The sequence below is a fragment of the Ictalurus furcatus genome, chromosome 25 (assembly GCF_023375685.1).
Source record: "Ictalurus furcatus strain D&B chromosome 25, Billie_1.0, whole genome shotgun sequence".
In the NCBI taxonomy this organism is placed as follows: Eukaryota; Metazoa; Chordata; class Actinopteri; order Siluriformes; family Ictaluridae; genus Ictalurus; species Ictalurus furcatus.
In genome coordinates this window covers 9,845,547-9,861,143 of record NC_071279.1, presented here as the reverse complement: position 1 = coordinate 9,861,143, position 15,597 = coordinate 9,845,547, and the positions used below count along the sequence as shown (strand labels likewise).

Below are 15,597 nucleotides of genomic sequence, written 5' to 3'. Positions count from 1 at the left end.
AATTCTGTGTACTTAAGCATGGTGTGGCCGGCATGGCAGTGGAAATAGTGATAAAATGTAGGATTGTGGGTGATTTGCCAAGCCTTGTCGCAACACCCGGTGTTAAAGTGACATTACACCCAATTGCTGTAATGTTTAGGCCTTGTTTTCACAGCTGTACAACCCGTTAAATAAATACGGAATATTATTTCTCCAGAAAACAAAGGGAATACAAATATTTACACTCTTTTACAAATGTAATACAGGGATTATTAATAATTATGTGAAGAATTAGTGGTACATGAAAAACTGTGTAATCTTAATAAGTACTTGAGGTACTTCCTGGATATCCACTGTTGGAAAGTGAGATTAGATATGTTAATGGTCAATGGAAAAATATGAACTGTACTTGAGTTGCACGAGTCTGTAATATTGCCTGTCCAAGTTTGTGGCATTTGAGTACATGGAAGGTCATTGGAAGGCTGCAGATCCGGAATAGTGTACCCTTTCCTTTTTTCCTGTACGTTCATGCAGCTTTCCGGCCGGAACACCGCATGAGCCTGGAATACAGATTCTTATCAGGCTGGTGTAAGCACACTGCATTCTTCCACAGGAAAGAAATGCTCACAAAATATCCGATTCTGTTCTGGATGTTGTGGGAAATAAGAACTGGGAAAAAAGACCAAAAGCACACATGCAATCACACACACACACACACACACACACACACACACACACACACACACACCCACACACACATACACACACACACACAGTGACAAGTCTCCCGGTCATGCTAGTATGACACTAACAGCTTCTGTGGACAGGTTTACATGGTTAGATGTTACCTTTTCCTGGTATCATACCCTTCTTTCAGTGTTTACCTTCATCCATTATACCAGTCCTAAAAAAACAAGCCATGCATTACATTAAAAGAAAGCAGTAAACTGGGGTCTGCTGAAAGGAAATTTCCTTTGAGCTATGTAAGAGTGACAGGTCTGGGCCTGTATGGCTAATCCTAAAACAAGGATTAGCCATGCCATCATCATGCAACTGTAACTGTAAGCAGTAAATTTGCCATAGGGCACAGTTGAACTCCAATTATCTTTTACTTCAGAACCCTTTTTACTGAAAGCTGTAAAGGACTTCCTGTTCATCCCACATGAGTGTGTCTGTGTGTGTTTGTATATGTGTGGTGTACATGGAGATGAGTAGAGCGTAGGAGTGTTTAGGACTGTTGTCTCAGGCCTCAGGTCAGGACATGGCTAATGATTTCCACTTACCTACAAAGATGACTTACATTTACAAAGCACAAATATTTTGTTAGCCACTTTGCTTTGAAGCCAAGGATCAGAGCAGGATCACTGTTGCCCATGAGTGGATGAAGTTGTTTGTGATTGCCAGGTGTACAATTTGTGACTGTTCTAGATCTATTAAAGGCACGGAACACAAACTTTTTATTTTGACATCTGAACACAAACTGTACTCCATATTTTGATGTTGTGCAAACCAGATGGAGGTGAATGACCTCTTATGCTGATATAAATATAAATGTGTGTGTTTGTGCGTGCATTCCACCTACCACTCTGAAGGATGTTACACACTGTATATCCATAACACATGCACAAATAAACAAAACATAAACCTTATATCATTATATAATTACAATTAAGTGCTATAGTTTTTATACCCTTACTTTAAAATCATGAATATGATTTAGTGTGATTAATGTGTTATTTATTTATTTATTTATTTATTTATTCATTTATTTATTTATTCATTTATTTAGTTGTTACAGATGCTCCATCTTTATAACAAGTAACACAAATGATCAAGATCAAGAAGTTTGTCATAATGTTATTTCTGAAAGTGGACTTTTAGTTCACCTGACTCTTTATTTTACTTGTTATTTTATTTCACTTGTATGGGCATATCTCTGTTTCCTCAATTTCTGAAGTTTATATTCTTGATATTAGTATCCTTAAAAATTGTAAATTTGCAAGAATACACCTTTGTCAACAGACATTAAAAGTGATGATGGCATCTGTTGCTTTTCTTACAATTTCACTCATACAAAATCACTCTTATCAATACCTGGTCACATACAGTGGGGGAAATAAGTATTGAATGCATCAACATTTTTTTCAGGAAATATATTTTCAATGAGGTTATTCACATGAAATTTTCACCAGACTTTGATATTACCTCAAGAAATCCACACATATAAAGAAATACAAACATTAAAGTCCATAATGGAAGTTATATGTAATTGAGAGTCTCCTTTGCTGTATGCTTTGGATCGTTGTCCTGCTGGAAGTTCCACAAACGTCTCATCATCATCCTGGTGGATGGCAGCAGATTCTTCTCAAGAATCTCCCAGTAAAGGGCTCCATTCATTGTTCCTTCAATTATATGAAGTCTGCCAGTACCATGCGTTGAAAAACAGCCCTACACCATGATGCTTCCACCTCCAAACTTCACTGTGGGTATAATGTTTTTAGGGTGATGTGCAGTGTCAGTTCTTGTCCAAACATGGTGTGTAGTATAACAGCCAAAAAGTTCAGTTTTGCTCTCGTCTGACCAGACTACACTCTCTCAGTATTTCATAGGCTTGTCCAAATGAGTTGTAATAAACTTTAAATGAGCTTCGACATGCCTTTTCTTTAGAAAGGAGTCTTGCGGGGTGAGCATGAGCAGTGGAGTGCATTGCCTATTGTTTTCTCTGTGACGATGGTACCTGCTGCCTCCAAGTGTTTCTGGAGCTCTTTCTGTGTGGTCCTACTCCTCTGATTATTCTTCTGACTCCCTGGTCAGAAATATTGCAAGGAGTGTGCATGACTGTGCGTGAGTGTGGTTGCTTCCCCTTGCAGATAATGGTCCCAATAGTGCTTACTGGAGGATTCAGTAGTTTTGAAATACATCTGTATCCCATTCCATCAATATGTTTTGCAACAATAAGGTGATGAGGGTCTTGGGAGATCTCTTTGCTTTTACCCATCATGAGATGTTTCTTGTGTGACACCTTGATAACGAAAAGCCCTTTTATAAGCCATCAATTTACTAAAACAGTTGATATTAATTTGCACAAATAGGAGGTATAATTACTTACACATTTCAGCTGGTTCCCTACCCTACCTTGCCTTGGAGAACTGCTTTTTCTTAGCACATTCAATACTTTTTTTCTTTGTCATTCCACTTTATTACACATAACTTTATTTATGGACTTTAATGTTGTGAATTCTTTATATTTCCATATTTTTTGAGTTAATACTGATGTCTGGTGAAAATTTCATGTGAATAGCCTCACTGGAAATATATTTACTGAAAAAAATGTTAACACGTCCAATACTTATATCCCCCCACTGTATCCCATATACAGTATAACATATCCTGTTTTTTTTATGGGACTGTTAATATACATTCAAATTATTTTAATAATATATATTAACAGTATATTAATAATATACATTAGCAGTACAACAGTACTGGAACATCAGGAAAAAGTGTGGAGGAAAACAGGGCCCTCTAAGCCGATAGGAATGTTCAGTTAGAGTTGCTCAACCATAACTGTTAGGGAGTGACGTACAGCAGCGTCAGTATATACACAAAAACAAAGACAGCAGCGTGGGAGGAAAGATGGCGCTTCTGACAGTTGCAGCATAAATTTTCAAACTGACTGATGCGTTGGTGCTCGAGTGTAATAAACCAGGATTTCTTTTGTTTTTCTTATATGGTCACATTGCTTGGAATGGACATTAATAATACAAAGGTTACAGGTCTTACAATTCATATGGTGGAATCATGTCCTTGATGACGTTAAGGAAGTTAAGGAATTGCGATAGTGCCAATGCAGTGGCATGTTGTGAACAATTCACATATGCCAGTCACCTCTTTTCACTATCGGCTAAGAAACAATCACATTCGGGGAAGTGGTGTTTACAAGTGTGGTGCCAACATTTGTTAGCGGAGAGCACATGAATGACCGTTGCACACCATTGTGTAGAAAGTGTTTGTGTGTTCGTGTGTGTGTGTGTGTGTGTGTGTGTGTGTGTGTGTTTATGTATATGAATGAGCATTGGCCATGCCTGGATTTTAACATTACTCAAATAAACACTTCTCATTTGGCCACTTCCAAGCTAGCCGGAGAGAGGAGCCAGAGGAAACCATACACAATGGATGCCTGTGCATGGGAGTGTGTGTGAGAAGGGTTTCCCACACATGCGCACACACGAAATACTAATAAAATACCAGCATTTCTGTATGGAATCTAATTGCTGATTGACAGCATGTCTAATAATGACATGATAATGCACATAGAATGACAGTCTGAGTTCAACAGGCGCTTGTTACATGTAACAGCAAGGCTCTCTTTGGTTCTTGAACAGTTACTGTACGTATATGTACAGTAAACCTGTATAGCAGTACAGTAAGGCTGTATATCTGGATTAAAGAGGCATATAAGAATAGAGGGAAATGCATGCTGCGATGTGAAATTAGGCACAAAGTACAGTTGCTTCCTTAACATGCATGTGTATGTGTGTACAGTATGTTGTTTTTGGCTCAACAAACTAAGCTCATTACATGAGGAGATGTGTTAGAGTGAGTACATAGTTAGTATGTATGTGTGTGTGTGTGTGTGTGTGTGTGTGTGGCAGGGTGATTTAGAATGAACTAATCACCTTAACTTCCTCAGCCATGCCTGACGCTAAAGAACAGTGCGTCTCATCCTCATGGACTGCACCAGATTGGTCAGTTCTTGCTGTGAGATGTTCTCCACTCTTCCAACAATACATTTACAAGTTCTTGACCATGTCTGGGGGGACACACACGGTTACATGTAATTTTGTATGTCTTAGGCGTCTTACATTACAGACATTGCAGTTTATTGCTCTGGACACATCTGCAGTCCTCATGCCTCCTTGCAGCAGGCCTATGGTATGTTCCCGCAGGTGAGCAGGAACCCTAGCATCTTTCTTCTGGTGTTTTTCAGAGTCAGTAGAAAGGTCTCTTTAGTGTCCTCAGTTACTGTAGCTGTGACCTTTATTGCCTACCGCCTGTAAATTGTTCATGTCTTAAGGACTATTCCACAGATTCATGTGCAATTATTGTTCATGGTTCATTGAACAAGCATGAACAACATCATTTAAACCCTTTCCGATAAAGATCTGTAAAGCTTATTTGGATTTTACGAAATAATCTTTAAAATACAGTCTCCTGAAAAAGGGAGTTTTTTTTGCTGAGTATATACAGGTGCATCTCAAAAAATTTGAATATTGTGGAAAAATTCCTTTTTTTTGGTAATTTAATTCAAAAAGTGGAACTTTCATATATTCTAGCTTCATTACACAGAAAGTGAAATATTTCAAGCCTTTTTTTGTTTTAATTTTGATTAGGTCTTACAGCTCATGGAAATCAAAAATCCTGTAACTCAATCATATTAGAATAAAGAATGTATTAATTTATTTTATTAATTAACTGTTAATTTACAGAATTTTGTGAAAAAAAACAACAACAAAAAAAAAACACCAGAGAGTGGCAGTTCTGCAGGTGGAAACACTTTGTTGATGAGAGAGGTCAGAGAAGCATAGCCAGACTGGTTCGAGCTGACAGGAAGGCTACAATAATTCAGGCAATATTTTTTTTTAAATCTTCAACTGTCCCGTTTGGGTGAGTCTGTGTCCACTGTAGCGTCAGATTCCTGTTCCTGTCTGACAGGAGTGAAACCCGACATGGTCTTCTGAAGTTGTATCCCATCCACCTCAATGTTTGCAATGGTGTGCGTTCTGAGATGCTTTTCTATAGAGTTTGTGTGTGTGTCCGTGTGTGTGTGTGTGTTCCAGTCCTCAGATGCCTTCTCCAGTTAAACACAACGATGTCTTTTGCAGTTTACATTGCCTTATACGGCAGCAACCTTGTGTCCTCAGACAGAGGGATGGGGGTAGTGTATGATTTGTTAGTATCACTGCTCTGTTTTTTGGGCTGCAAGCTTCTGCCCTGTGCATGTGTGTGTATATGTGTGTCAGTGCTTGCCTCTTGTTGTGAATCTGGCCTTGACCCCATATGACTCAGCTTTGATTAATTTGGTTTCTTTGACTGGATCAACTCCCAGTCTTGGTGTAATAAACTTGTGGAAGCAAAAATGCCTATCATACTCACCAGTCCAATCCTCCCGTCTCCTCTCCTCATGAACTCTTTCCTTAAAAAAGCTTCCCTAACCAGCACTTTACTGTGCTAATCATGTTAAAGAGTGTCAAGGCACATAGTGCCCAGGGGTTTGTAGATGTTCAGTTTGCTCATGTGAACAGAGAGCTGCAAAAATTCCCACAAAGCTTAATAACCTACTGTCTGCAACACTTTAGTAGAAAAACAAGGTCATCTGAGGTATAGGATCGGGGCGTGTCTGTGTCTACAGCTGGAGAAAGACAGTAGCATGATCTTAAGCCCAGCTGTAGACACTGGTTCAAGTTAACTATACCATGGGACGCTGTCCATTAATGACTTACAGAAGACAGGTGGTGTGAATGTGCACATTTTGAAAAATAATAAATAATAAATGTGGACATTGTCATCAGTCACATTATAACTACAACAGCAAGTAAAGTGCGGCTTTACAGAAAGTTGGGTAAATGTGTTGACATTCAAATTTGTTTCTCTTGTCTCTATTTCCATTTCTACTTTACTAGTTTATAGCATTTTTTTCTAAATTAATATTCCTCAAATAATTCTTCAAATAATTAAGCTCCCTTGACAAAAGAAATAGTTGCATCCCTCTGTGGCAGCAGCCACCCAGTCAGTGGAGCCATGGGCTATTCATCAAATTTGACTGCAGTATAAGATTGAAAGAATAACAATACAAATGTTGGAATATTGAGTCAATTTATAATTAGAATCGTTAGAGTATCCTAGGGATGTAACCAATGTGTTATTCAGACTGAACAGATAATGTGTTATAAACAGATAGTAATACAGGTGTGAATTGTAGGTGCTTTGGTCCTTTTTTTCTTTTTTTTTCTTTTCTTTTTTTTTTTTTTTTGCTGTTTAATAGTGGTTCGCTCCAGTAGCCTGACCTAAACTATACCTTTACTGAGCGTGAAAATAAAACCATCTTTTTTTGTATACAGACTGACCCAAATGGGAAGAAATATGCTTTTATTCATATAGCATATAGCCGCCACTCCAAATATCCCACACATAGCACACACTGTGCACAAGTCAACTTATCTCTGCTGGGGGTTTTAAAAATTACAATTTCATTTCATTCATATTTAGAATTTTTTTTTTTTTACTTAATTTAGTTTCATTTTATGTTTTTGGACTTTATTTAACAAAGGTTTCTTGATCGTTATTAATTTCAAGAAATATTAAGAAAATCTTCCCAGAAAATCATACAGGCATTATAATCATATGCTGCTTAAAGAACCCCATTTTGACTAGCATCCGCATCAGCTTTGTATTAGGTTCTGATAGTGTGTGTAGGGAACCCAAAAACTAAAGAAAATCAGTTAAAATATTATTAAGTTGCTCTTGTCAAAAAGACATTGCTGTTTTAAAAGATAGATCCATAGTTTACTCACTGACATTAGATGTAAAAGTGCAGGAGTTAAATAAAGTTATTGTCTGCGTTTTCTATTTGTTGTTATAGTTTTATGAACTAAAAATTACTTATTTTTTTCAGCAGCCTTGGGTATTGTCAGTGTTACTACTACTACTACTACTACTACTACTATTACTAATTCCTCAGATGTATATAGCACTTTTCTAGGCACTCAAAGCGCTTTAAACTGTAAGGGGGGGGGGGATCTCTTCAACCACCACTAGTGTGTAGCATTCACCTGGATCATGCGACAGCAGCTATAGTGCACCAGAACGTTTTCCACACACCAGCTATATTTGTGGAGAGGACAGGAGAGTGATGTAGCCAAATCAGGGATGGAGATTATTAGTGGGCCATGATAGATAAGGGCCAATGGAGGAATTTCGCCTGGGATTTTTAATGACCACAGAGAGTCAGGAACTCCGTTTAACGTCTCATCTGAAAGACAGATTACTGGTTACTGGTGCTTCTGGGGGCATAATGGTAGGGTTCACATTTAATAATTACAACAAAGCCTTCTGGTTCAAATCCAAATGCAGATACACATATTTCAAGCACTAAGACACAGATATAGTGTATAGTATTGCACATGCAGTAGATATGTAGATTAAGTACAGCAGTTTAATGGGTTCTGACCTCTTAGGGACACCATAATGCAAGGACATACAGATTGATAACTGAGGTTCGATCAAATCCAATATTTAAACAAGCACTCATGACATTCTCAAACTGCCTGGTTAAAGATACAAGCCCATACATGGATTTCCTGTACAACAACCAGCAGCAATGATTAACGATATGATAAATGTTATCTCAAAGTGCAGTGTTTTTGTACTATCAGATGATAACATAGTTTAGTACTTCAGAGTTAAAGTAACTCATCGTATTGTCTCTGTAAGCAGACCCCCTGAGTCAGATGCGGGAATCTGCTACAAACACTTCAGTGTGAGAGCATAAACAATGTAAAACAAAGAAACAACCAGCACTCAGAATTACAAAAGCTCCCTCAGTATCCTGTTCAATTTTTCTAAAAAAAGAAATTATGAAAAATGACTTTTCATACACTAGCGTTCAGAATGTCTGTGCAGAATGAAATTTCTGATCGAAATTCTAATACAAACACGATGCTTTCCAAATGTTGTTCATTCCATCTCGTAGCAAGACCTTAAGCAGAAGAACATAAGCAGTCCTAATCTTATGCTGTAAGTCACCTGTACACCTCATTGAAGGTTGATACATTGTGCTGACTCAAATCATCACATCCCAGAACTGCATCACGAACCTTTGCAGGTTTGTAGGTCACTGCTAATAGAGCCAAAACGGGCTATTAATTTAACAGTAAATAGTGATTTTAGGCCAAACACTATGAGTCAATATGTTTACATATTACATATTACAGTAGCCTGATATTGCTGTATAGACAAACACAACTTAACATTTAGCTATGAGTGAAGGAACTCTACAGACTCGGGTGAAATAAACTGATACGTGCATGAAGAATACGGGAACAACTACATATAAGGATGTGAAGTAGCCAGAGCTAATGTAGAACTAAATTGTAAATAACCACTAATAGTTCTGTCGTGTCTTTTCTATTGTCTAGTTCTCTCTAGAAAGTAAGCCATTTTTAGTGATAAACATCCTTATCTCTAGAACACAGGAAACATTCTTACAAGATGTCTTGATAGTCTTTTTTTATTTTAAAATGTTATTACAGTGTAGTCTCTGTGTGTACTCCCATAATGTATAGCAAGCATATCATTTTAACACAGAGAAATCCTTGTGAGCAGCCATTTGGTTTAGAAATCCATCCATCCATCCATCCATCCAACCATCCATCTTCTGTACCACATATCCTACACAGGAGACTCGAGGCACAAGGCAGGGGACACTCTGGACACAGGCACAACTGCATACACACTCACACACTACAGACAATTTAGAAATGCCAGTCAGACTGAAACACGTGTTCGGAGGAGGAGGAAAGCCCCGAAGCACAGGGAGAGCATGCAAGCTCCGTGCACGCAGGGCAAAGGTGGGATTTAAGCCTCCAGCCCTGGAGGTGTGAGGCAAACGTGCTAGCCAGTAAGCCACCATGTCCCCTGGTTTAGAAATGTAATTGTTATTTTCAATGTGTAACTAGCTACATCATCTGAAACATGTAGCTAGAGTTAATATTTATTTAGTATCTCTTATAAGATTACACTTGCTTCAGGCTAGGTTCATACCTGTTCTGTCTTAAATCAAGATTGTATCCTTATTTGTAACCTGATGGCTTTTTAACTGTATTTAAAAGCATTTACCGTGAGCCAGAATGAGACCTGGAACCCCCATGTGGTATGGAAAGTAATATGCAAATTAGCTAGTTATACTTGACAACTAATTTGTGTTGATTCACGTTTCTTTTCTTTCTTTCTTTCTTACTTTCTTTTCTTTTTCTTTTTTTTTTTTTTTTTTTTAAATCATGATTTTGTGTGGCATTTTTGATTTTCTTTAAGCAGCTCACTTTGGCAGCCATGTGTGTTTTGACATAACATACTAGGAGAGAGAATTGGTATTTAACTGTGAAGAGACCGATGCGTTTAAGCTCTAGTTAAAATGCGGTCCAGAGATCCTGAAGTTCTTTGAATTATATTCATTTTAATTTGAATTTTAATTGTGTCTCGAGTACATTTACATCTACATTTTTAAGTGGATAATCCTTATATGGATATAATCCTGACCCTCAATACATGTGTGAATGGGGTTTGAGTGTACTGATGAGTGTGTGCAAAATTTTAGACATCAGTGCAGAATGCCTACAATTATTGGATAGGCTTTAAAAGTGAGAAGTTATGATGTTCCAGGTCCAGGGATGCCTACATCCATGTAATATCCCATGAAGTCAAGCTTTTCCAATTAATTAGCTTTAATTGATATACTACAATACTACTAATCAGGAAATAGCCTACACTCTTTCAACACATCCTGCTGTTTAGTATAGCAGGTTTAACGAGTTAATGAATCATAGAGAGCATGTAAAAGTGTTGGCACATGAGGGAAATGGCGCTGTATTGAAGCATGCTGATTCAGAACAAGGCATGGGAGACGTGCTAGGGTTCTTGTCGCTTGGTCGGCAAAGCGTCAGTGGGTTCACTCACTGGCCGGGAGACGGGCCGGTACAATAGCACTCCTCCACTTCCGGAACGGGCGTCCATCCATTCCGCGCGCAAGGTCACGTATGCCAGTTGCCGGGCAGCGGCGCGCTTTAACTGCACGAGCGCCTGGTTTACTAAAGCGCGCGGGAACAAAAACGTGCTTTGGGATGGGAGTCAGTCTGACTGACATGGGTGTGAGGAGAGCACCCGAGACATCGTCATCTGGCGTCATAAATTAGTTTGGGGGGTTTGGGTGTGAGCCTTTTCTAAAGAGGGAAACCTGAATGGAGGCAATTGTTCTAATCTAATGCCAATATACTGACCATTGATTGTTCTGCGCGCGCCAATTTAACATTAAAATGTGAATAAATATATAGTACATATTAACTAATTTAACTATTTTAAGCAATGCATTATCATTATTAACATAAGCTTATGACCACTTTCAGTTTTTATTGATTGTTTTTGTTTTATTTTATTTTATTTAACTTTTTTTAAATTATTATTATTTAAATCCTACACTACTCACTAATTGTAGCTTATTTAGGAGATGGGGATCTTTGCTATGAAACAAACACATAGTTCTCAACACTGATATCATGGAAATGATGATGTGGTGCTCTTTGTTTGTTAGTTCCTGGCATCAAGTTATATCTTCTGTGTAACTGCGCAACAAACAAGTTTTGCTTTACTGATCCAGGGTACACAGCCTTCACTAAAGGAAAGCATTTACACTTCTCAAATGAAAATATTCTTATGCCATTGCGCATGGTGCTCCTTACACTAGTTTAACCCATCCTGCTGTATGAAGTAGCCTAATTGGAGTCACGCAAGTCTAAAAAGGGATTGCATCACTAGTTCGTGTTTTGCTCCCTACTCCAGCACCACGTGTCTTCAAAATAAATAGGTCTACTGACGCATTTTGCGTGTTGTATGACAATAAACGACTCGAACCAGTTCCAGCGGTCCAATCAGAGCGGCTCGGGATCTCGACTCCTTCTTTTCAGAAATCATTAATATCTCCGGACGCGTCAAACATTAACGTGCCAACTGCTCCTTGAGCGTATAAATACTTGCCGCTTTGAGGGCAGAGCTTAGTCATTTCACCCGGCGCAAGGAGACCGACACTATAGTCAGCCCACCGGAGAAACAAAGCCAAGTAGTCGTTAGTAGGCTATTTACGCGTTTAGGATTTATTTATTTATCATTAAGCTGTTTGCATCTGATCGCTTTGGAATGAGCGCAGTCCTTCTGAAGTTGTTCCACGCGGTGGTACTTGGCGCGGTCCTCTTGGCGCCAGAGCTCCGCGCTTCCCCGCTCCTGGAGCCGATCCGGTGTGCGCAGTGCACCGCAGAGCGCGTGGCTGAGTGTCCGCCAGTGGATGCTGGCTGTGCAGAGGTGCTGCGCGAGCCGGGATGTGGCTGCTGTCTGGCGTGCGCGCTTAAGCGCGGGGATTCGTGCGGCATCTACACGGCGCCGTGCGGCTCGGGGCTGCGCTGCTTGCCTACACCTGGAGAACTGCGGCCGCTGCATGCACTCACACGGGGGCAAGCTGTGTGCACTGAGATCGGGGAGGACGTGCAGATTCGCACGCAGCCGGCGCCAGGTAGGGAGCCTGTCCTACAAAATCCTTTTCACGAGCTTTAGTTGTCGGTAGACTAAGAACGGATGAGAAGGCAGACAAGATGCTTGTGTGTTTGCACGTCTTCAAGACGCCGATTAGTGTCAGGAGAATTTTAGTTTGATCCCCATCTCTTTTCGACACTTTTCTCCTCCAGATCAGCCCGAGTTGGAGGGTGATGGTCGAAGCGAGGCTTCTGCGGGTCCTGAAGCCGCCTCAACGATCGTCGTGTCGGGCCACATCAAGCCCTACGACCCGTGGCTCCTCAGCGGCGCTCAGGAGAGCATGAAGTCCAAAGTAAACACCTACCGAAGGAAACTTGTTGAGCAGGTGGGTACACCACATAGAAGATTAAAAAAAAACGCTTGAATTTGGTTATTTCAAAACAGTAGCCGAGTATAAAAAATTATCCGGGCGCACATAGTCACAAGTTGGTAACATTTCCAACCACTAGAGGGCAGGATAACTCTTTATTTCAAATCAGAGTTGAAGCACAAGTTTGTAAACTTTTATAAGTCCTTAGGATGGGCATTCAGTGACCTTACTGAATAATATTGTGTTAGAAATTGCATCACCTCTGTTTCTAGAAGAACGTCAAATATAGCATATAATGCTACTGAAAGTTATAAACCATACTGGAGTAGGCTACAATAGGATAAGTGAACCTTATAGCTCATGAAAATAATCTACAATTACATTGGATTTTGTTGCGTCATTAGAAAATCTACATATATGAGTGCTTACCTCGTATCTAACTTTAATCTTGACCGCTATAACTTTTCATATGAATTAAACCGGGTGAATAGTTACAAATGCAAGACAATGTTTAACAAGGCTGAAAACAAATAACAACAGTGATAATAAAATTCATGTTCTTTTTTCCCCTTTTGTCTCAGGGCCCCTGCCATGTGGAGTTACAGAGAGCTCTTGAGAAGATAGCTCGATCCCAACAGAAGCTGGAAGAGAAGCTGACTAAGTTCTACCTGCCTAACTGTGATAAACAAGGCCTGTACAAATCCAAACAGGTAAGCGAAAAGCATAGTGGCTGAAAAAGATAAGTCTTGGGTTAACAGTAACATATTTAAACTTTTAACAATTAAAGAACTAGAATGCACAAATAAGTCTAGTCAAGTTGTTTTTATTGTGATTCCTCTGTATAGATAGTATACATCAGAACGAAATGTTGTTTCTCCAGGACCATTGTGTAACTGTGTGTTTGTAAAGTTTACTGTATCAAATTAAGCTTGAACATTGTTTAGGCTGATGTATTTGCTTTGTGATGTTACACAACATTATCCAGCTCACATACTCACTTGGTATTACTGTAGATCCACACTCTACAGTGTCAGAGTCAGAATCTGTACAAACACAGTTTCTTGTCTTCCTGCAGTGTGAATCGTCTCTGGATGGCCAGAGGGGGAAGTGCTGGTGTGTGACGTCGTGGAATGGAAAAAAGATTGTGGGATCGAGTGAACTACCCACAGATGCTGAGTGCCCTCAGGAGTTCAATCACTGATCACACAACTACACACACATTCAGGCCCTAAGGAACTCTTCCTCTCATGGACTATTTCCACACACACATATACCTACAGAACATTATGCCACTGATTTCTTTTCTATTTTCTATTTATTTATTGTAGCCTACATGTTTTTTTTATTTTTTTTATACAGGTACACTGTTTTAAATGAGTGAATAATAGTTCACTAAACCCACCAAAAAAAAAAAAGAAATTAATTTTTTTCTTGCTTCTGAAAGGATTCTGTATTAATATGTTTATATTTACTTAATACATCATGCATATTTATTTAAACTGAATGTATTCATATAATTGTTCAGGTGAGAATATTTATACCTTATGCTTTATTATTGTTATTATTTTTGTATGGTGTATAAATTTTATATGTTCACTGTGTTTTTTATCAGTGTCAGTTTTCTTATCTTTCCAACAGACTGTTGGTTGGAATCTAAATGGAAAAAAAGCACTGCATGACCATACCACATTGTCACTGCATATTGCTTTCCATGCATTTTTTTCTGTTGTTACACTAATGACATTTTTTGTCTTATTTCTTTTACACTATTGCACAACTAAGTGAAGAAGACTAAAGCTTTTACAATTCTCTATTTTGTACTGCAGTGCGTGATGTGTATTGGTCTTCATATCTTCTGAAACGGGTATTTGCCTGCTCCTACCTCTGTTTTCGAAGATTTATTGTCTGTTTTATTTCTGAGAGACCTTGCTTTTGCCAGTGTGGCTTTTTATCCATGGACTTAGGACCACTTAAGTTTGAATGCTTGTATTTGGTGGATGTACATTGTTATATATATATTTGTGTGTATGTGTGTGTGTGCCTTTTTAATAAATTGTCTTTTAATAAATCATCTGGTGTCATATTGTGTGAAATATAGCTCAAATCTGCTGTGGTGAAACAAGTACAAAACAAAGCATTAAACCTAATTTGCCAAACATGCTGTCAATAAATAAAATTTTGTGATACCTGAAATAACCTTAAACCATACATTCTCTTTCTTTCTCTCAAAATATACCTTGCCAACTCATGATTATGCTCCTGTGTGCCTTTTTTTTTTTTTTTTTTTTTTTTTTTTTTTTTAAATCGCCTGTGGGCAGAACTCTATTTGCGAGCTTGTGCGTCCTTATCGTGGTAATCGCCAGCGGAGCTGTGCACTAATTTTAGCTCGGTATTTGGGGGGAACCAGGCTCTGCTTTCTGCAGTGCCTTTGACCTGCTCTCTGTTTGTGCTGGTCGGGCACAGGAATGCCCCCCTCCTACTGCCCAAGCAAGCAGCCTCTCTGGCACCATTCACCCCCACCCCCACCATCCTTTGCACGCTTACACAATTAAATACAAGATCTTAAATCAAACAAGTAAATATTTTTTAAGTAACACTTGAAATGCAGGTCCACCCAAATCTATTGATTTATACGATTGGGGTTGTGCAATGTGAATTGTTGCCTCTAGATGAAATGCAGTGTCATGGTGTCCGGACAGAGTTGCCTTTTCATTGGATGAAGAATAATAACTCTTTTATAGGTGAACGCGATCTCATTCCTCAAAAGTTCTCAGTTTAAAATATGACTTAAAGCTATAAACAAGAAAATAGTCAACATGTTTGTCAGGTGCCCAAAAAGCTTGCTGTCTGAACACACTTCCCTAATATAGCCTACAAACACAGGAAACAAATGTTTTGGAGAGAAATTTTATGAATGCAGTGAGAAATCTCTATTTCTCACATGTTGTTGT

The 15,597-nt window shown here is 38.9% G+C and overlaps 1 protein-coding gene across 1 annotated transcript; it reads left to right on the top strand.

The window, feature by feature from the left end:
• The first annotated feature begins 11,797 nt into the window (after positions 1-11,797).
• On the top strand, positions 11,798-14,717 carry igfbp1a (insulin-like growth factor binding protein 1a). The gene is made up of 4 exons (XM_053613939.1): positions 11,798-12,316; positions 12,489-12,661; positions 13,228-13,356; positions 13,722-14,717. The coding sequence occupies exons 1-4, from the start codon at positions 11,947-11,949 to the stop codon at positions 13,845-13,847; spliced, it is 798 nt and encodes a 265-aa protein (XP_053469914.1). The 5' UTR covers positions 11,798-11,946; the 3' UTR covers positions 13,848-14,717.
• The last annotated feature ends 880 nt before the right edge of the window (positions 14,718-15,597 follow it).